This window comes from Talpa occidentalis, unplaced genomic scaffold (assembly GCF_014898055.3).
Source record: "Talpa occidentalis isolate TD23 unplaced genomic scaffold, MPIMG_talOcc4v2.1 talOcc4.13, whole genome shotgun sequence".
NCBI classification, from domain to species: domain Eukaryota; kingdom Metazoa; phylum Chordata; class Mammalia; order Eulipotyphla; family Talpidae; genus Talpa; species Talpa occidentalis.
Genome location: NW_023601322.1, coordinates 62,757,481 through 62,780,333, shown reverse-complemented (window position 1 = coordinate 62,780,333; position 22,853 = coordinate 62,757,481). Strand labels below are relative to the sequence as shown.

The 22,853-nt window shown below is 42.2% G+C and overlaps 1 protein-coding gene across 9 annotated transcripts in view; it reads right to left on the bottom strand.

The window, feature by feature from the left end:
- PRELID2 (PRELI domain containing 2) overlaps positions 1 to 18,231 on the bottom strand; it is a 64,533-nt gene extending 46,302 nt beyond the window's left edge. For 2 of the 9 annotated variants that reach the window (XM_037509014.2, XM_037509016.1), the window contains exons 1-4: positions 18,118 to 18,231; positions 6,524 to 6,581; positions 3,828 to 3,901; positions 2,153 to 2,313 (exon numbers count right to left, since the gene is read on the bottom strand). In XM_037509014.2, coding sequence (XP_037364911.1) covers positions 2,153 to 2,313; positions 3,828 to 3,901; positions 6,524 to 6,581; positions 18,118 to 18,192 — 368 coding nt within the window. In that variant the 5' untranslated portion in view covers positions 18,193 to 18,231. The other 7 variants (XM_037509020.2, XM_037509017.2, XM_037509018.2 and 4 more) reach the window with 7 other exon arrangements.
- Positions 18,232 to 22,853: the final 4,622 nt, after the last annotated feature.

The window sequence follows — 22,853 nt, the reverse complement described above, 5'->3', positions numbered from 1 at the left end:
TTTCCCTTCATGATTGATAGGCAGGTTCCCTTCCTCTCACAGGTCTCCTTCTCTCACTAAATGTGGACAAAGATGTATTTTGACCCTAATTGCCACTGGCAGCCATGAAGAAACCCAACTTAAAGAAAAAATAAATGCTCAGATAAAGGTGGAGTCAAAAGAACAGCAACTGTGGAAGTATGGCCCACGTGGTTAAGAGATAAGAGTTCCTCACTGAGAGGAAGGGCAGCATAGTTACCAACAACACAGATTCTGGAGCCAAAAGGTTTGGATCTGCCTCAGATGCTTACTGACATCTTACCTTGTTCAAGTTACTTAACTTCACTAAGCGTCTGTTCACAAAATGGGAATAATAGTTGCAACCTCATATGGTGGCTACACGGAGCAAATGAACTTACATATGGAGAGAGAGACACACAGATATAACCACTTAGAACACTGCCTGTTACATGTATAGGTGATTGCTGGTATCATCTGAGATAGGACACCTGTCACTTGCTGTGGCAGGTAGCCTTACTGATGTACATAGGACAGCTTAACTACAGGAGGTATTCTCTGAGGCATGGACTGCCAAGCTGGGCTACAGAAAAGTGAGGTGAGTGGAAAACATATCACTCCACCTTCCAAAAAGGATACAAATTCCATTCCATAAAAAATTGCAGAAAGAAAATGTCCAATGAAGCTAGGAAAGTGAGAGCGCATATTAGAAACACCCAGCTGTGTGATAACACAGATAGGGGAAAGCTCATGCCCCAGAAGGTGCCACAACTTCAGAGTTGTCAGCAGGAAGGCAAAAATGGATCTATGTAAAGACACACAGAGCAAGGCTTCATCGGGTTCTACAGGAAACCCATTTGGAGACCATCTTTGAATTGAGTCGACAGGCCATGCACAGGGACAGAATGACATCTGGTTTCCCATCACACACCCACACCTGCCAACCAACACACAGCTTGAAGGTCTAATTTTAGACTCAGCAGTTGTCACAGCTTTTTTTTTCTTTAAAAAAATAGTCCATAAAAAAAAAAAATAGTCCATATTTCATCCTCTGGATGCAGTTGCTAGTCATTAGTCTCACAGTCCCTGGCAAAGGGGAATGAAGGTAATAATGTATCCCTCTTTCTTTGACATCCTCCCAATTACCCACTCTTTCAGAATGTCTGCTTAAAATGCCTTTCTAAATTCATGTCAAGAGCTAAGAAAACATAAGTTTCCTAGAGTCTCAATCATGGCTTTCATCACACATCCTCTGCTCAGAAACCTTTTTGCGGCTGAAAGGACAAAACCCATTCTCCAAACCCAGGGACCCAAAGCACTGCAGAGACAAATCCACCCTTTATAAATGTCCATAATCCTACTTCACCACTTTGCCACGGTGGATCCATGATACTCGGATTTATATCTTGACTCAGCAGCTCATCACCTTGTCACCTTTATTTTAATCTGTGCTTCAAAGCAAGGCAGGTGAAATATCTGGCTTTGACCTTGACATAGCAGGTGCCAGTAAGTAGTGACCTGCTGTATCCAGTGAAAGAAAGTGTATTGAAGTGGACAGGAACATGACAAACCAAAGGTGTAAAAAAAAAGCAAGTGGTCAAATTTTTCTTTACAGAGGAATCTAGTAATATGTATCAAAACATAAAATGCATACACCTTTGACTCAGATATTCCACTTTGCTCCATATAACTTAAAAGGTTATTGAACAGTGGGGAAATAGGTAACCATAGGAATTTTCATTACTATTTTTTTGTAATAGCAAGAGTTCAGAAACAATCTACATGTCAATTAAGAATGGGCTAAAAAATTTCTATAAACACACTATATCTAGATGAAAATGGTTTTTTCCCAGAACTGCTTAATATTTTTAACAAGGTACATATTATTGTTCCCAGAATCATGTGATTATTTAAAAATTTTTTTTAAAAAATACAGAAAAGTAAAAGGTGCTTCTGATGAAAATCTATTATTTGTATGAGTAAAAATTAATGTGTAACTTAAATGAGTTATACATGACCTTATAAGTATGAAATCATACCTTTTCAATATATCTGCATCCCAGTATCCATCCTGTGAGCACATGCATGTGCACGCACACACACATACACACACACACACACACACACACACACACACACACAGAGGTCATCTTACCAATTTGGATTTTCTGCACTTTCCTGGAAAACAGACTCTTCCTTCATGGATGCATACTGAGTCCATGTGAGACAGTGGCTCTGTATGGCCATGCTTCTTTCCTGAGGATTGAGCCACGACTCTTCTTCTAACTGAATATTAGGCACCTTTAAAATGCTCACCTGTTCAACAAAGGAAAGATGGCTTTCTCAATTTAGAAAAGCAGGCTCATAAGAACTAAATTTGGAGTTGTTCTGTCTTGCATAATTAAGGACAAGTGATCCTGATATATGGACGACAGCTCACCAATGGCTACTGTAAGCCCTCAGTAATCAAACTATGACCTTACTAAATGCTAGTAAGGACATGCAAATGGCCCAGGATTTATACATGCTATACCAGCTCTGGCCTGATTTCCTTAACTGTTAAACACAAAGCAAATTATCAGCCTCCTCCATGTCTCCTCTAGAGCTGGTTATGGCCTTGGGTTGATGGATTCTAATAAGGTCCACTTATGAACCCACATGCAGGACGATATAAGGCAAAATATTTTCTTCATTTTAAACTCTGTCCAGCACCTAGAAATGTATGCTTTCCTAGGCAAAGGAGACATGGAAAACGACAGAGGCAGAATTGTACAAGTCAGAGGTGTCCCTAAATTATTTAAGAATTGAGATACAGGACAAAGTTGAATGCCTTTTTAAATAATAGATTCAAAGTGTGTATATAGGGAAAAGGCAGGGTAACATTCTGGAAAAAGCCAGTGTTAATTTGCTGCATACCCCGCAACATATCTTGCCATCTTTTTCAAAAGTTCATTTTCATTGTCATATCAGCTTTCTTTTCGCTGAAGAATGTGACAGAGCTTTAATACATGATAAGGAAGTGACAGAAACTGTCATTTTTTCTACAGACAGCACAGCAATGTAATTTGCAAGCTAATCAGCAGGAGCCCAGCTAGGCTCTGCATCACACAGAATCACTTCCGGTTTGAAACCACATGAGACTTTTTTAAAAAGTACGTAGCGTGTGTATATGATCACCCCTTCCTAGTAATTCTGAAAGGATGGACTCCCAACAATCCCTCCATCATTCAAGCAACCAGATTAAAATTTTCACTTACCTTTTTCCAACAATCACCAGAGTGCTTAAAGATTTCAAAGAGAGAAAACAATTTGCTATCATGAAGATTTCAACATCAATGCCATAACTTTATAGATATATTCACAATAAAGCTGACCCAGCACATTGAGAGCATTACGTTCCCTGAAATAACTATTCTGACAGTGAAAGAGAAACTGAAGCCTTGCTCTTCCTTACTAAAGAGCAACTATTTACAACCTGCCCACTTGTGATCATTCTCACCTGAGTCATATCCAACAATGGACAGAGAAGGAAAGGCGGTCACTTCATGCAAAATGTCCAGGGTATCTTTTAAAAAAAATGTAGACCTCGATGACCACTAAGAGCCCTGAACAGGAGAAAGACAGAAACAGATAGGAAAAAACCTACCTACTGCGGCATTGCCAGAACTGAGGTTCGTTATGAGACACTTCCTTCCTCTGAAGGGCTGGAGGCAGAAGACTTGGAAAAGTCCTAATAGCCCTTTACATCAGAAAATGCAGCCTCTTTCCAAGCCCATCTGAAAAGTAGCCAATGTTATAGCAAAGCTGATTAAATTTTGAAATGAACTTACCTTCCTTAAAATTTCTGGAACCACATTCTGACAGATTGCAATCCTCTTTCTATAGATGATCCCTGTTGACACATCTAGAAAGATAAAAATTTTACACTCAAAAAACTTTAAGGAAATGTATTTTAGTATTGATGTCAATAAAACTTTTAATACCAATCTCAATTTTCTTTTTTTTAAAAAAGATTTATCTATTTATGCATACAAGAGTGGGGTAGAGGTCAGAGGTGCGTGGAATGAGAGGATTTACCAGAGACAGACTGGAGCACAGAATACACTGAAATACACTGCTGAGGGGAACAGTGGGCGAGACAGGAGAGGTCTGTCTCCGCCATGAGGGTAGCTCCCTGGCCGGGGATCGAACACTTGTTGCAGTGGTTGGCTATAGCTTGATAGTGGTGAGAGTTTAACCCCTGAGCCACCAGGGAGGCCCCTCAATCTCAATTTTCTATGTAGAATTACTAGAGAAAATGTTTAACTGAAAACTCAATTCCTTGACATTTTTCTCGGCCAAATCACGGCAACTACACTTATCTGTGATCAAGGGATGAGGGTAAAACAGCCACTCACACTGCACATTCTAAAGTCAAAATAAAAACTGCAAATTGCTCATGCCCTGACCATCAATGTCAACTCCAATGACAATGGCCAGTAGCTTCCTACTACTCAATACCAACAGAAACAAAGCTTCAACAGAAAGGGAGATCTGCCACATTCTGCACCAAACATGTTTGTTGTTTTTAAGTTTTATTTGAACTTTGAGGAGTTACATTTTTGCTCTTTGCATCAAACATGTTTTCATGCAAAGATTTCTGACTATTAAATTTAAACCCATAATTAATTGTATTTGTCACACTCTTCTTTCAGCAGAGAGCAGGGTCCCTGTAACTGGAATCATTCTGTTTTGGAACAAACTTTCCAGAATAGTACCAGGGATGTACAAAATGCACACAAGATTTGAGTTAACAAAACAGGAGACCAAGGTGAAGAAAAAGATATATTTTGATGTGCTGTCTTTTGCTCTGTGCATTACTGTGCTTCAGCCACACTCATACCGGGTTTCTCAGTTCTGGCCATGGTAGCCCTGAACCTTGGTCAAACACCCTGACGGTCCAGACACTATAGACCGAATGAGAAACCAGCTCCTCGCCTGTCCCTTGGCACTCCTTTGGCCAGCTCATCCCAACTTTGCAGCACAGAAACTAAAATTGAACTCTTGGAGACTATAATTAACGTTCTGTGCCACTAGGAATTTGCACATTGTTTCTCACTTGATCTTCACAACAGCCTAAAATCAGGATTGTTATTTTTCTGTTTAGCAGATGAAGAAACTAAGTCACTCAAAATTTTGGATACACTGGTAGTTAATGAAATCAGACCTGTCTGATGTCAAATAACAAGTGTCTTCCACACTACTAGGGTACAAAAAATATTTATTTTTAAGTACACTTACACAGTATAGAAGTACAAATTATGCCCTCACAGGCAAAAGAACAGAGAAGGTCTCAAAGTCACATAATAAAGAGTGTATTTCACTCATTTTCTCAAAAGGCTCAAGAGCAAGTCAGACATGGGTCTGGGTGTCTCCAAAAGGTCATGCATTGCCTATAAGCATCATTATAGCTTCCTGCATTGCCTGGTTCCCAAGTTCAGATACTGACAGTGTAAATGCTTCCACTGGAGATGAGAATGACAAAGGAGGACAGAGACACCTACACCAGGGTTTGGCAAAGGACCAAATGGTAAATATTTTAGGTTTTGTGAGTCAGACAGTCCCTGTTGCAGCAACTCAACTCTGCTACTATTGCATGGAGACAGTCACAGGCTATACAGCCATTGGCCACATAATATTTAGGTCAATGGACTGCATATATGACCGTGGTCTCAAAATCCTTGTTGCCTAGTGACATCAGCACACATCCTTAGGGTGCTACAAGATGTCCTGGATGCCCCCTGAATCTCTACGCCAGCAACAAAGAGAGTGCTGTTGGAGAGTTACAGACACTGCGTGACATCTGCATATCCACGAACTCGCCTAAGGCTGCGTTTCTTAGAGCATATCCTCTTTGTTAAGCAACACAGGACTATATGTAAAGAAATAGGTGTGACTATGTGCCAATAAAGTTTAGTATTCACAACCACGGGCAGCAAAAGCATAGCTTGTCAACCTACTCCAATTGACACAAATTACACTGCTAAGTACAGTTATATTTCACAATCTAATCACTATATGGTCATATCTCATATATGGACATGCTATTAATCACATCTATTTTGCTACCAATAAAATAATATGTAACTATATGATAAGGATACAGAATGTAACCTTGAGCAAGTTATTAAGTTCTGTGTACTTTGGTTTCTTCATCCATTTAATAAGAGTAACAATAATACCTAACCCATACATTGTTCTGAAGATTGAGTTAATAAAAGTAAGAGTGTCTGGCACATATTAAGAGCTCAAAAATGTTAGCTGTTACAATTGTCATCAACTGTTAATTAAGAAAGTGGCAAGATCATCTTGGGCAAGACTCATGCAGCTATAATACTGGGCACTCGTTTTGATCAAATGCATAAATATATCTGTTAAAAACATAAAAGGACACACACCATGTGCATGCACACACACGCACACACCTTTAAAAGAATCAGTGTTACTTAATGCTCATTAGTGAAGTAAGGTATTTTCAGGAACTCACCTCTTTTTTCCTCCACGATTTTTACAGCGATGACATTTTTATCCATTGGGTTGGGATACTAAATGAAAACACATAAAGAAGCATTACCATTCATCTTTTACTAAGTGGATTATTTCATGGTAACCACAGCTATTTGCAGGAATAGTAATTATTTCTCAAGTAACCTGTAAGGCCACTTTTCAGACAAGGGTCTTAATTTTACTACTTGGGCCTATATAAGTGAGATGGTATCATGAGATGAACCTGCCTGAAACCCTGGGGAAAGTGCCCTTAGATCCAACCTATCCCTGGTTGGAGAGGGCAAGGTTATGTTTACCTAAATAATAAATAATAATAGTATTAATATTGAACCAGCTTATCATAAACCAGAAGTAACCATTATGCAGACACTGAGCAAAATTCTTTACTTGCGCAGTCTGTTGAAATCCCCTAACAGTCTCTCTCTGGGACTGTATCATGTGATATCATAACCCCATCTTTCAGAACTAGAAACTGAATGCAGAGTAGACAAGAGGTGAGGGTCACCCAGTTAGTTAGTGGTGGGGCCAGGAAGTTAAATGAGACCTAACATAGAGTGTTGTCTTAAATCACCGCCTGGTGACTGTGTATAAGGGCAGGACTGGACACAGTGCAGGTTTTCTAGGATCCAGCAGCCCAGGTAAAGGAGGAGTCAGAGTCCTCAGTGGTTTTAGCAGCTCTTTTAATGGGATTTAGCAGGTACGTGGCAGGCAGAGGGGCTGGGGGGCCGGGAGGCTGGCAGTCCTCCCAGGCCCCAGCAAATCTTCACTCTATCTGGGCTCTCTGGCATTCTCTCAGTTTCCGTTCATTCTTGGCTTCTGCTGGCATCCCTGTGACGCCGCCCTTATAAACTCAGTCTCTCAGCCCAGGTGTACCCACTTCAGGTGCCCACCATCAGGCATGCATTCAGGACCACAGGGTTCCCTCATCTATCCTAATGGCGGTAGGGCAGAAAAGCCTGAAACCTTTTACCTACCCTACACTGTGTTAGCATCACAGGAGAATAATCACAGAAGCAGGTTATGCCAGATGATCAATAAATAAGTTATTTATTGATTAAATTCCCTCCAATAAACAATTTGGATGTAACAAGGCTGATAATAGCTACCATTCCTCTCCCGGGCAGTTTACATACATTATTTCATTTTAATTCTCAAATCTCTCCCATAAGGTATATACTGGTTTTTCTCTTTCACATATAAGAAAAACAGCTCGTATAAAATAAATAATTTGCTCAAACGCACCCAGCTAATGAGAGATGAGACTGTGCTTTACCTCCAGATGATTTCTGTTCTCTATAAAGCCAGCCCACCTAACCTACCCTCAATCACCTGAGTTCATCAAGCCCAATCCTTCCATCACTCAGCTACAAAGAGATCTGGGAAGCAGAAGTGCCCTCCACAGAGCCACAGGAAAAGATGGCTGCTGACTCAGGCATGCTGAGCCTCATTTGGACACTTTTCCCAGAGGTTTACAGCTCCCTGCTGTGATCAAATCTGAAAAGAAAATTAGAAGGAAGCTTCATCCAGGACATCATAAGCTGCCGAAAGGGAAGAGAGAGCAGTGGACAGGCTAAGAGACAGAAGATGTACCCTTTATTTGAACTCTAAGTCTCGTGAACCCCATGAAATGGTATACAAAAGTCAGTGAGTATGGATCTCTCTCTCTCTCTCTGTCTCTCTCTCTCTGTCTCTCTCTCTCTCTCACACACACACACACACACACACACACACACACACACAGCAGCTGTGAGAGAAAGAGAGAGAATGTGTGTGTGTGTGTGTGTGTGTGTAACAGGTTGATGGATTAGTTGACTTTCCCAGGAACGGTCCATCACTTTCACACATTCTTTTTTTAAAGATTTATTTATTTATACAAGAACCGGGGTACAGGCCAGATTCGCGGGGGGGTGAGAGGATTCACCAGAGACAGACTGGGGAACAGAACAGGCAGACTGACCAGAATACACTGCTGAGGGGAGCAGCGGACGTGGCAGGAGAGGTCTGCCACGCCATGTGGGACCCTCGCCGGCCAGGGTTGAACCGGCGCTGCAGAGGCTGCAGACAGCTCCGCAGCACTGTGCTCAACCACCTGCTCCACCAGGGGAGGCCCGCTTTCACACATTCTTAAAGATATCTCCAGCCCTAAAGACACAAGATTAGAACATAGGCTCTATGCGGGCAGAAATACTACCTTTTTCAGTCACTCCTTTATCTCTATTCCTAGCAGTGTCTGACGTAGCAGTACTCAATAAATACTTGCTGCTGAGTGAATTATTGATTTGGAAGATAAACCTCCATGACCTCAGGGATCAGTTTGGAAAGTAAATCCTTCTTTGCTGAGGGACCTATCAGTGAAAAGGGCAGTGAGATCAGTCCTCAGCGGCCTGAACACTTCAGCATATCCCATCTGCAAACTGTCATTCACCTTTCCATCCTGGCAACCACAACCTTGATAACTAATCAAAAACAAAACATGGCTTTATAAATGCATTTATTTCATTCATTTTTGCTCCTTCATGAAATTTAGCCTTAGTGGAGGGTCAGGTTTAGCTATTCCATTCCTCAGCAAGATGCCTCGCTTACACAGCATGCTTGACACAAGGGAACTGAGACTCTCACAGGTTTACTCTGTGTGTGTGTGTGTGTTTGTGTGTGTGAATTCAAACTTCACACTATAGTAAAAGGAGTTCGGTTTGCTCATTTTATATTCATAAACACATCCTAACTGAATATACTTTGTAAATAATAGGAAGATTACCAAACTAAATTATGAAGGAGGTTGAACTGTAATCACAAGGGAAGTGGAGTGATGAAAGTTTTCAAGTTCTGATGACTTCTTCACTAAATTAGCAATGAAATTCTTAAAGACTCTAAACTCAAATACTTCATACTTTTATAAAACTTTAATATTTGCTTTTGGAATTGAAGAGCACTGGTTTAAATAAAACTGAATTTCTATGCATTCTTCAGTTAACTTTTTTTTATTACTTACCAAGCCTGTAACTGTCCCAGACACTAAGGATATATAATGAAACAAACAAAACTGTAGACTCTTGAGATTCTACATGTTTGTTGGGGAAACAAAATAATGAAGTAATAAATAAATGTAAGGTAAAAATAAATTAGACTAAGAGATAATCGGGGGATAGGAAATAATAGCCATTGTAAAAATAATTAAGGATCACCATTAGACAATGCTTATAAAAAACAAATTAAAAAGGGAAGTTTTATTAGCCAGATACAAGAGCTCCAGTAAAATCACTTGTAAGATTCAAGACTCTTCCTACCCAACTACTTTGGGGATCAAACATAGATGTGCCTCAACTGTCAATAAAAAAATGGGAAAAGAAATTGGAGGTTATTTAAAGTAGTTAAATGTCATCACTCCAAAGGCACATATTTTAACTTTTTTTTAAACTTAAAAAAATGTATTGTACTGAGGCTCCCCCTATCTGGCATTATTTAAAATGATCTGACGCCATCTTGTGGTAGCTTGTGGTAGTCATGATTTAATTCAAGTAAATTTACCTGATGTCTGATAAAAAGGGGGTGAGGGAGGGAGACTGTGCAGAGAGGGCCCCCACTGGGAACACCAACTTGGGAAGACAGAAGCAGGGTGTCAGGTTTTTCTGGGCACCTTCTCAAACACAGTGTGACAATGAAACAGATAAAGTTAGGTCAAGATCAGGCCACTAAGGACTGAATTATCATTCACTGTGCCCATGCAGGGTGCTATCTGAGAGGCTTCCATAGGTATGACCTTGTTGAGTCCTCCACCAAGTGAATAAGCCTATTAACAAGTATTAAGATAAAGATGCTTTGTGTTAAAAACAATTGTGTACAGACTGCAAACAAGCAGGCTCACACAGGGGTTCTTCAGTCCCATTGTACACACAGAAGCAAAGTGGCCCAATGACCCAAATACCTGGCCCAAACCTGTGCCTTCCACGGACCGGGCTCAGTGGCATAAGCACTACCAACAGGACATTCAACATTGGCCATGCATGCCATACGCTAGAAGTGATAAGGGATTTTTCAAGATATATTTTACTTTATTTTGAACTTATGATTTTTTACTATCTTCATAAAATGTATAAACTAACTTCTTTCTCCAAGATATAGGTCAATTGCAAATATAACTAGAAATATTATATGGATATAAAAATCTAATAAGGACAAGGAGGCTCTCCTATGTTGTCATTTATCTGACTTTCACTTACTTTTTATATATTAAAAGGTAAGAAGCCAAAAATTACAAAATACTGGGTATAAAACAAAATACACATTAAATAAACACTTAGCTATGGAAAGTGAGAGGCCACGAAATTGAGTTCAGCTGATTACAAGAAAAGTCAATATATTAATGGGAAGAGCTTCATGAAAATATGGCATTTACCTTTCTTATTTACATAGTTAAAGCCATAGAAGATTTAAGAAGGCCTACTCTCAAGAAAGTAAGGAATTATTAAAATATCAACCTTCCAAAAAGCTCAGCAGTCAACGCGTGCCTTTTATAATACCCTCCCATACACAGTAAAAATAAGGGTCTGTGACCTCCAAAGGAGTCACTCACTGTTCACCACCTTTTAAATGACATTCTCCAAGAGAAGGCAAGGAAGCTGACAGATCTGTCTGGTCCTGAAAAGAAGGCCAAGAGGACCCAAAAGAAATCTGGAATATTAACATCACTGTTTTATAAGCATTAAAGGAATCTTTGCTACTCATACTGCTCACAAACATGTAACACAAAGAGGTGGAGCAGCTGCAAAGAGACTTAGTGTTTAGTTACACAAAGAATGCCTCATGAGCTGTGCCAAAATGCCCTTTATGGGCCACATACAATAGTCTATCTCAGTAGAAAACTAGAGTTGATTTCATATCCAGATCAAAGGAGTAATCAATTAATCAAAATTTTAATGATCAAGAACTAAACATATGTATGTTGATAGGTATTCTGAATGGCTGCCCACTGCCCTTTGAGATCAGAAGAATGATAAAACAGAAAGAACAAGGACAAGGAGCAGGGACACAGACGGAGAGGCTGCCAGCTGTAGAGAGAGGACAGCAGACCACCAGATGATCCTCAAGGGCCCTTCTGGCCTGAATGAGGAAGGAGGCAAAACAAAGGCCAGCCCACATCGCGTTACTCTCTTTCAAGTATGTCCTAAAAAATTGGCAATGGTGGGCCTCCGCTGGTGGGCCTCCGAGGTTGAGCGCGTGACTGCTAAGCTGCCCGCAGCCTCTGCAGTGCCGGTTCGATCCCCAGCCACTGGCGAGGGTCCCACATGGTGCACAGACCTCTCCTGCCACGCCCACTGCTCCCCTCAGCAGTGTATTTCGTCAGTCTGCCTGCTCTGCTCCCCGCTCTGGCTCTGGTGAATTCTCTCACCCTCCTGCACTTCTGACTGTACCCAGTGCTTGTATAAATAAATCTTTTTTAAAAAAATTGGCAATAGTATAATAAAAAAAATTTGAAGGGAATATTTTATAATTCTGACCTAAAGGAAAATCTTCTTATCTCAGTATTAAATGCATGCATAAATCCAATGCATTTAAAGATATGAAGCTGGGCCTCCCGGTGGCGCAGTGGTTGAGCACTGGGTTGCGAAGTTGCCCGCAGCCTCTGCAGCACTGGTTCCATCCTCAGCCGCTGGGCGAGGGTCCCACATGGTGCGCAGACCTCTCCTGCCGCCCGCTGCTCCCCTCAGCAGTGTATTTCGACAGTCTGTCTGCTCTGCTTCCTGCTCTGGCTCTGGTGAATTCTCTCACCCTCCCGCACTTCTGACTGTACACAGTGCTTGTATAAATAAATAAATAAATCTTTTTTAATAAATAAATAAAGATATGAAGTCCAAAACTAATTTTCAGTACTTTTCAAAAGCACTGCTGTCCAGAAAGACAAAAAAAGACAGCAGAACTGTTGAGTAGAATACCTACCAGTGCCAGGTGTTATGCTTTACATACAGTTATTTCCTTTAATTCTTGTAAGTACCATTTAAGGTAGGTATTTCTTTCGCATTTTACAAAATGAAGAAATAAAAGCAGATTGAGTTACAGTGATTTGCCTAGAACTCTGATGGATGGGTTTCAAACTGAAGTCTCTTGGATTCTAAGACTCCCTTTGTCTGAAGACATGACAACCAAATACAAGGTGGGGTTCCTGGATTGGCCCTTAAACTGGAAAAATGGTTATCAGTAGACATTTGTCAAAATCTGAATAATCTGTCTGTAGATTGGTTAATATGGTTTTGATATTACTCTCCTGAGTCTTATATTGTAACTTGGGGAAGTGGGAAAGGATTGTATGGAAATTCTTAGTTTTTGCAACATTTTGTAAGCCAACTTATTTCTAAATGAAAAGCTAATAAAAAGTAAAATAAATACAGAGTGTTGAAAAACAAAGGGAGTCTTAGAATCCAAGAGATTTCAGTTTGAAACCCATCCATCAGAGTTCTAGGCAAATCACTTTAACTCAATCTGCTTTCGTTTCTTCATTTTGTAAAATGAGAATGAAATACCTTCCTTCAATGGTTCTCACAAGAATTAAAGGAAACAACTGTATGTAATGCATAACACCTGGCGCTGGTAAGTAGTCTACTCAATCAATGAAAGGTAGCTGGCTTTGCTACTAAAGAATGAATTAGCATTTTTGAAAATTTAGTTCCATGACTTCAGTCTTTTTCTTGCAATTTACTGTGGTGTAGCATGAAGTAAACTATCCACCTGCAACCCAAAAATATTTAAATGGTAATTTCAATATTATTAGAGGATATTTCTTATTTTCATAGACTAGTCAAACTTTACAAGCTCAGGGTTTACCAACTTAAAATCTGCAGAAGTTTCCACAAGGACACCCTGATGCACCCCTCCGCCTTAGCATAGGGAAAGCGCTCAATCAGAGCAGAGTACTATAGAGAATACTTAACTGGTTTTAAAAAGACAACCAATTGTTTCTAAATAATCTAAAAGCTCTCATATTTACAATTAAAACATGAACCTTGTCCTATACAATATGTCTGTGACACGCCCCTGAGATTTACAGTGAACTCCTTGAGGCCAGGAGGAGGTCTCATGCTCATCTACCAGGGAAAATGATACACAGACTTATGAATGTCTATTAGTTGACATACAAAAAACATTCAACTATAAGTGCTTTGATAGTTAAAAAAAATCTCCTTTTATGCACTGATTAAGCCACAACCTTCAATTTAAAAGTATTTAAGTGGCATTTTTAAAAGTAAGTCATAATTCTAATGACCTTTCCATGCTCCTTCTCTTCTTCATTACTGCAAGTTTTAATATATTCTGCGGAATACTCTCAGCTTCTTATTTTCAGGTTCATAGAATAAATGCAGTAAATTCTTATCATTAGTATTGCTAGGTACTTTAAAAGCACCTACTTTGGACCAACACTAACCTATGCACATTATGTATAAACATGTGTATTATCCAATTTAATTTCCCTCAACAACTCCAGAAGATACTTGTTGTTTTGCAAATGAGGTAACAAACTAAAACACAGAAAATTAAATTGATGTGCCCCAACTCAAACAGCTCAAAGCAGTCCTCTCCCCTGATGCCAGAGCCCATGCTCTTCATATTCTCCTTCATGCCTAATCTTCTAGAAGAATTGATGATAGGAAGATAAAAGTGAGAAAAATACTATTACAATATAAACAAAAAGATAAATAACCATTGTGTTAAACTAAGCCTATCAATTGTCAAATCATTTATTTTGGAAACACATGTTCACCTCAAATATTTCAAGAGCTCTGACGGCAAAATTGTACCACACATGTAAATGCCAAATGTGCAGGGGAAAAGATAGGATCAGAAATGGAAGCATTATTAATTACCCAATCAACTTTCTACTCTAAATGGAAATAGCCCTTCATAAATTCCCTTTATGAGTTTAAGAGTAAACGCTCAAGCCATTTTTGTTCAGCACATCAGACTCCCAGTTTGAATAAATAAAACCAGAGGGCACAGTACTGAAGCAAAGAAATTATTTTAATTGGTCCATGTTCAGACATTACCCACCATAAGGACATATTCCAGAACCCCACTATGACTTCAGTCTAGAATTACATAGGGCTGTATCCCAGAGGAGTGTACTTCGACCATTTATTCACCAAGGATTTGCTGAGTACCTGCTATGTTCCAAGATCTCTCTGGGTACATGGGAAACATCAGGGGGAAAGCCCATCAAGCGTACACTCTCCACATGATGCATAAAAAAGTAAAGCCACCTGAACAACTCAATGGTAAGATAAACTATAACTTCTCTGGCCTTGAAAACAAATAAGAAAATCCAGTCAACGCAATGGTCATCTGGGTCCTTTTTAGTGACTTTAAATGTCAGATAAATGAAATTAATGAAGTTCTATTTGAACCCAGTTTGCGAAGGAAAGCCCATTAAACAGGCCCACATGAACCTCCAGAGGCATGTTTGCAACTTTTGTCATCTATGCAGATGATTTTAAATAAAAGGGCTCCTTTCTGAGGGGCTGATGAGAAGTGGTAAGCTAAGAGTCATACAAAGAAAGAAACCAAAATACATTGTCAAGTGCATTGACACTACATTTTATGGAAAATACAGTTTAGCATCCCATGAATAAACCATTTTGGGTTTCATGGCATTCCTACACGAAGAGTTCAATGAGAAACACTGTATTCCAGGAACAAAGAGTATTGTGTTGTTTGTTTTTCAAGGTGCCATTGAGCTTTGAATGCATGTAGCTAACATTTTGCCTGTGGTATCCAACAGGCAGGTGTAAGAAGAGCAAACATTCCTCAGGTTTTAAAAATAGCAGTATATTATAACTTGGAAGGCAAGTCCTAAAATACCAAAAGCCATAGATCAGTAGACTATTTAAAATAGAACTTCCTCAGTGCTGAAGCAGCTTCAAACATACCATTGTGTAAAATCACATTTAATGTTTCCAGAGATCCTCATAGGATTTTCCCATCTGCCAAGCACTTTCCTTTGAAAAAAATCCCATAAAGACTATAAGAAAACAAAAGCTTATTTTGCCAAAAAGATAATTCTTACAATATATTAGACTTCTGAATACAATATATTACAATATATTAGACTTTTTGACAAGCATGCTTGTCAAATCATTGCAACAATCTTGGGAGGAAGGCTGGGTAATAGGCATTGCCATTTTACAGATGAGAAATTAAGATCACAGGGCTGTTTTATACAGTTGTGCATGCTGCTCACTGCACAAGGAAATCCAGTCAGGCAGGCCAGTGGAAACCAGACTACATCCACCTAGAAGGGGTCTTCTTCTAATCTACATATCTGGTCCTTTTCACTTTCCACTAGTTCTGTTTACTGTGAGTAAACAGGATGACCTAGATGATGCCCCTTTCTAATCTGGGCAAGAGCAGAGTATAAACTAGTGAAAACTGTGTCACAAGGACACCCAACATAGCAATGAAAGCACAATCATTGGACTTCACGTCTACTGACTTCCAGTTCACGGCTTTAAGGAATACAAGGTGAAAATTCTCACAGCAGACAGATTTACTGACAACTTAGAAATAGTCTCATGGCCCTCCCTGGGGTTTCTGAAGGACTGCTTTGTATTAGAATGGTAGTGTAGTGTTGTCCATGGTTGTTAACACTGTCCCATCACTTGATCTTTAGTCTGCAAAAGTTCTTTTCCCCTCCCCTGGCCCTGCCTTCCAAGAGGTCCTCTTTAGTGGCAGGCACTTTACTAAGTATTTATAGGAATTATTCCAGATCCTAACTGACTACAGTTACATAAGTGGCCCTAGCTAAAACATATGGCACACAAAAACCACCCCGCTGAGTCCAGTCAACCCACAGAATCCCAAGAATTAAAAGTTTATTATTAGTTTATGGCACTTAAACACACGGGCAATTTGTTATATAGTAAAGCATAATTCTAACATTATTTTCTCAGCCTACCATATATATATATATATGAGACACAAAGGGTTGTCTAAGAGGACAAAATGAAATTGGGATTGTGTAAAGAGAAAAGCAAAGCTGTTTCTGAAACATTCCATTTGCTCAATAATCATCTGAGAGTCTGTTGTAGGCAATGTAGTAAGGGTATGGACTTTGGATTCAGAAATGTTGAAATTCCGGCTCTCCTACCTACACAATGTGGGAACTTAGGAAAACTGCTTAAACTTCTCTGAACCTCAGTTTCTTCAGACCAGGAAACGGAAGTCAATCTTAACTCTTCCCTGAGGCTGCTGGGGAGAGTAAACAGTCATGGACAAGACAGCACTTCCTCCCCACTCCCTCTGGCCTGAGAAATCCCTCCACTTCAGCCCTTATTTCACAAATAACACTTCTTCAAAATCCTAGCCACCAGTTTCATAATTTAGCCTTTCACTCATCATTCATCAGAATTTTACTGAGCAGCTAGTAGGTGCTAGGCATTATTCCAAATACTGGAAATCAACCACAAAATATCAACAAGCTGACATTTCGCGCACACACACACAGGCCTTCATAACAAGTTAACCAACATCCTCCCGCTTCCTTTGTGACCTGCGCCCCCAAAAGCATCACTTCACCTAATGGCAGTCAGGTCTTAATCACCCAAAAAAATTACCTTCTGACCCAGCATCTCCCTTAGCTTGGCTTCCAGATTGCCTGTGGAACCCCAGGAGCTGCTGCCCAAGGCAAATGACAACTCTGGTAAATCTTGCTTAAGAATGTGAAAGCTGAAGGGGAACGCAAGGCTAACCCTAACCCTGTCACCACACAGATGAAGAAACGGAATGCCTGGACACTGGATGCCCCAGTGAAATAACTGAGGGCAGAGTCAGACTAGAGTCCCTGGGGTCCCACCTCCCACTCCTGGGTGCTTTCCATTTTTCAAAAACATTTCCTGCCCTCCTTACACCCCGAGCGATAGTGCCAGAAGCCCTTGAGATAGAGGGTCACTGACACTGATTTGGCGTACAAACAACAACAGCACGAGGAACTTTAAACCCTGTGACAAGCACATGAATTCTTTCATGAACTACCCCTCCCTGCCGTCCTCACAGCCTGAGTGGGTTCTATTATTTCCCCTCCTTTTACAACGACGGAACTCCGGCTCCGAGCGCGCAGGCCGCCCGCCCGACGCCCCCCAGCTGCTTCACCGCAGGGAAAGTGGCGGTGAGGCGCCTCCGTGCTCAGGTCCCAGCGCGACGGCTTCCGCGGCCCCCACTAGCTTTTAAGGGGTTCAAGCAGGACTCCAAAGGTCGACAAGTCATCCACAACCCCGGCCTGGGTTCTCTGAGGGTCTCCCCGCGACCCCCGGCCCGGCCTCTCCCTGCAGCCGTGGCGGGATGCGAACGTGCCGCCGCGCACGGAGCCTCTCGCGCCTCCTCGACAGCGAACCTTCGAGGAAATCCACGTGCCCCCCGCCCGCGCCTCCCCGCGGCGGGCAGCGGGGCCACGGGCCGCACTTCCGCGTGGGCCTGCGGGGGACGCAGGCGCGCAGAGGGGCGCGCAGACGGCGGGGGCGCCGAGGGGGCGCAGAGCGCGCGAGCCGCGGGCGGGCTGGAGCGGGGCGGGGCGGGGCGGGGCGGGGCGGGTACCTTCCGGAGGAAGCTGGCGACCACCTGCTCGAAGGGGTACTTGTACACCTGGCGCACCTCCACCGTGACCCCCATCCCCGCGCGCGGCCCCGGCGCCGACCACGCCTCGGCCAGCGCGGGCCGCCGGCTGCCACACCCGGGCCGCCCCAGGGGCGTGGGCTTTTTTTTTTTTCCTGCCTTTTCAAACTTTCGAAACTTTATTGTCCACTCGGAGAAACAGGCAGCCCCGTCCCCGCCCCCGGCCCCGGCCCCGCCCCCGGCCCCGCCCCCGGCCCCGCCCCCGGCCCCGCCCCCCTGTCAGGGAAGCCACGCGGCGGGGGCGCGCCCTGGGACCCGAGCGCGGCGGGGGCGCGCGCACAGCGGCCGGGCCCGAAGGTGGTCTCCGCCCGCGGTCCCGCCCCGCCCCGGACACGCCTGCAGGCCCGGCGGCTTCTCGGCCCCGCCCCGCCGCGGCGCGCCCCGGAACCCTGGGCTTTGGGACTTGGGCTGCTGGCGTGCCCGCGTCTGGGGCCACGGGGTAAGCCCAGCCCAAGGGCACTGTTTGGCGCCCTAAAAAGAAAAGTGAGAATAGAGTCGTGCACTTTGCCCGTCCTCTGAGTTTTGGGGTTGCGAGGGTCACCTCCTCCCGGAGGCCGGCAGAGGCGCTGTGGGCTCGAGCCGCCCGGCGGCCCCGGAGGCGGGAACTTGGGTCCCAAGGAAAGTGGAGCGAGTCCCCCTGGTTTGTGCGAGAAGAAAGAACGTGGCTGCGGGCGTCGGCTCCTGAAAGGTTAAACCCCAGAGGAGAAGGGCCATCAGGTACAAAAAGAAAAGGAGTTTCATTTGTGGACCGTACAGATGTGAAGAGAGCAAACGAGGGGGTGCATTGTTTCCTTGTTATTCGACACATTAATTACTGAGCGCTTGCGGGGCGTTGAGCAAAGTGGCAGACACTGGGTTCAGGAGGGAATTAAGCTGGGTGTCTGCTGTCCTGTAGGACAGGTGAGTTAGGTGATGCAACAGCCAATAAACAATGGAAGAAGATACGCAGGATAATGGGTTGAAGTTGCAGGAGGTAGGGCATGATGTTAGCTAGGATGAATAAGGGTGGACTCGGGCATGGTAATTTATACATCTATAATTTTATAATCTCACTTGCCCCACATATACCTACCTAGTCATACTGTTCTGGCAAAACCCTGCATTTGGATAAATCTGACTCACCACTTAACAACCACCTCACCCAAGCTGCTGAGGGGGAAACTGGAGGGAGAAAAAAAAAAAAAAAAAAAAAAAAATATATATATATATATATATATATATATAGTAACAAGTCCCTTTTTAAAATTCATAACCATTCACCTCAATGGGCCCATAGATGGTGTGAGACAAAAACATATTTCTCTGATCTACTTACTTTGCCTCATCCTTCTCACCTCAAATGTCCAATACCTCCCTGCCCAGCCTTAGTTCTGAGTGATTACTTAGCTTCTTTTTTCGCTTGGTAAAAAGGCAATGTCTGTCTCTCTCTGATATCTATCAGCCTACCTGTCCAAATGCACTTCCTTCTCTCCTGTTCTCATGAGTAACTTGTCAACACTTAGTTTGAGGCCAGTCTCTCCACTTGAACACGCAGCAACAGTCTGGCAAATGGTTTTAACATCTTTCCTTTAAAAACAAGGCCCTGTTTTATGATTGTGATGTCTGTGATGGAAACACTCTCACCTTTCAAAGTACTGTAACAGGGTGGTCCCCAGGAAAGTGGGTGCTTCATTTAGAAACTAGACTCTTTGCCTTTCCTGTATTGTTTCCTAGTTTTATTGAAGTTCCTTCCCATTAAAGTCTCATATGTTTTGTGTTGATGCGGCGGATGGCAGAACCTATTTAGAATAGGCAGGTTTACGGGGTTTGGGCTGCCCCTCTCCCTGTCCTATAACAGTAGCAATTTCAAACTATCAATGCAATTGCCACTAAATGTAGAATTAAGGACCCAAAAAAGGCAAAAATACACCTGTTGTGTGGTATTTCTATCATCCACATACAATAAACAAATGATTACAAGAACATAGATAATGGTAAATGTCATCATGTAAAAGAAAGAGATGTGTTTTGAATACTTCCTTTTTAATATAGTTTACTTCATTGTAAATTTGTATAACAATATTTAGTTATAGCTGTGTTTAACAACCATCTGACGGTTTTCAGAACATAGTACCATGTTATAGTTCCTCTGCATACTGAATGTTTTAAGCTAAAGGCTTTTGAGAAAAGGCAATGTCTGTCTCTCTACGATATCTATCAGCCCACCTGTCCAAATGCACTTCCTTCTCTCCTGATGAGTGACCTGTCAACACTTAGTTTAAGGCCAGTCTCTCCACTTGAACACGCAGCAACAGTCTGGTAAATGGCCTTGTCAAAAGGCCTCTCCACCTTCTGCGGTAAGGTGATGCATCCTTATGTGAGAGGTGGAGGTTTTGAGGTGAACTCTATACCTGGAGGAAAAGTATCTATCTCTAAGACAGAGAACAGCAGGAAGAATCTGAACAGACAGGTCTTGCTAAATATCCCTAATTTACCACACTTACTTCATACCCTTTACCCTAACATAGTTCTCAACTATACACTCTTCATTAATCCTAACATAAAAATAACTCAGGTTTCTTCAGATCTGCATTTCCTTATGAAATTTCCCATGTTACATGAAACTTAGAGTATATAAATTTGAATGCTTTTCTCATATTTATTGTCTTTGTCAATTTAATTTTCAGATCCAGCAAGACACCCTAAAAGGGTCAAGAAAAACCTTTTCTTCCTCTGCACAGCTCTGCTGTATCACTAAATCCCTTGTCTTCTTTCCTGTTCAAGAACACCTCTCTCGGAGCCTCCCTAGTGGTGCAAAGGATTAAGTCTCAGCACTATGAAGCTATGGCAGCCACTGCAGCACGTGTTCTATCCCCAGCCAGGGAGCGGACCCACGTGGTGCAGCAGACCTCTCCTGACTTACCCGCTGCTCCCCTTAGCTGTGTATTTCAGTCAATCTGCCTGTTCTGTTCCCTACTCTGTCTCTGGTGAATCCTGTCACCACCCCCACATCTTTGGCCTGTACCTCAGTTCTTATATGCATAAATAAATAAATCTTAAAAAATGAACACTTCTCTAGCCATGACACACCTCTTTCCTGCATCAATAGTTTTGCCCCCACTGAATCATCCAACCAGCATACTAAATATACTATGATTTCTTCCATTTCAAAAATATCTGCTCAACTCTATCTTCCTCTAGCTCTATTCCAATTCTCTGCTCCATTTTTCATCCTCAGAAGAGTTACCTATAATCTCTTGAACACAATTCAATTAGTTTGGGCCAACTCCAGTCCACTGAAATTACTGGTGTTCACATCATCAATGACCAAATTGCTTAATCCAATAGTTAATTTTTAATCCCCTTATCAAACCTACAAGGCAGTATTTTCTTGAAATACTGAATGAAGAGTGGTGGAGTGTTAAGTACCAAGGCCATTATATGTTGAATGTATTTGTAAAGCCAACTCCTCCTCCCAGGGGAGCAACAAACACCAGTTTCCCTGAGGGTCTACATAGGCCCAATAAGGAGAGATAATTTACTTGTGTAATTTGTAGTATTTGTTATTGGCCTTTGCGACCAGAAAAGTGGCTGGAAACCGGGTGTAAAACAGAAGCCCCCTCCGGGGTCCTGTGCCTTCAGTTCATTCTGACCATATATTCATACACTTCTTCTAGAATGTATCCCTGGGCAGCTGCTGGCCAACTCTTGATTAGCCACAAAAAGTCACTCCTCCCACCCCCACTAGCTCTGCTAGAGCTGGTTGGTTAAGTGACTTGTGTAAGAACAGATTCCACCTGCCCATTCCAAGGACATCGGGGCACTCAACAGGTGGCAGTGCGTGCCAGGCTTGACAAGGGAGGCCACTGCCAAATAATCTTGTGGTTCAGAATCACAGCCAGCTTGCACAAAAATAATCTTACTTGCTGTATCTCCTGAGGGAAAGGGAAAAAACTGTGAAACAAATTTCCATTGCTTTGAAATTGGACAGCTTCACCAGTCAGGGACTTGAGTTTATACACTTATTTGGTCCTTGAGATACCAAACTCATCTTTGTATCTTTAAGGCTAGACACAGTGGTTTGCAGATAGTAGGCATCTGGTACACTTTGATGGACTTGAATGGATGGTCCTTTATAGGTTGTGTGATTAAAGTGGACAGAGACTTCAGCCTCCACCCTCCCTCTCTCCTTGCCCTGTCCCCTCTCTGCATTTCTGACCCTCTCCGTGCTGGTTCAGCTCCCTCTTCTGACCATCCCCATCATTAACCAATCTGTTTATATAAATTCTCCATTGACTTTACAGTTCTCTACACAGGGAGGAACTCTGTGTTATTCACTCTCCTCCATCCATTGCCCAGCAAAATGCTTGACTCATAATAAATGTGGAGTAAATTCATGAATGTACTTAACAGACAGTATGACCTTAAGAAACTGTCCTTTCCTGTCCTAACACCTTAGTTTCTCCATCAACAAAATGAACAAATATGCCACCTTACACCAATAAGAATGGCACATATCAAAAAAACTAGCAACAACAAATGCTGGCGATGATGTGGTGAAAAAGGAACTCTCCTATATTGCTGGTGGGAGTGCAAATTGGTCCAGTTGTTAGCGGGAAAGGATGTCCTGAGCAAACTCCATACAGGCTTTGTGGACTCCACCCCCACTCCATCAAGAC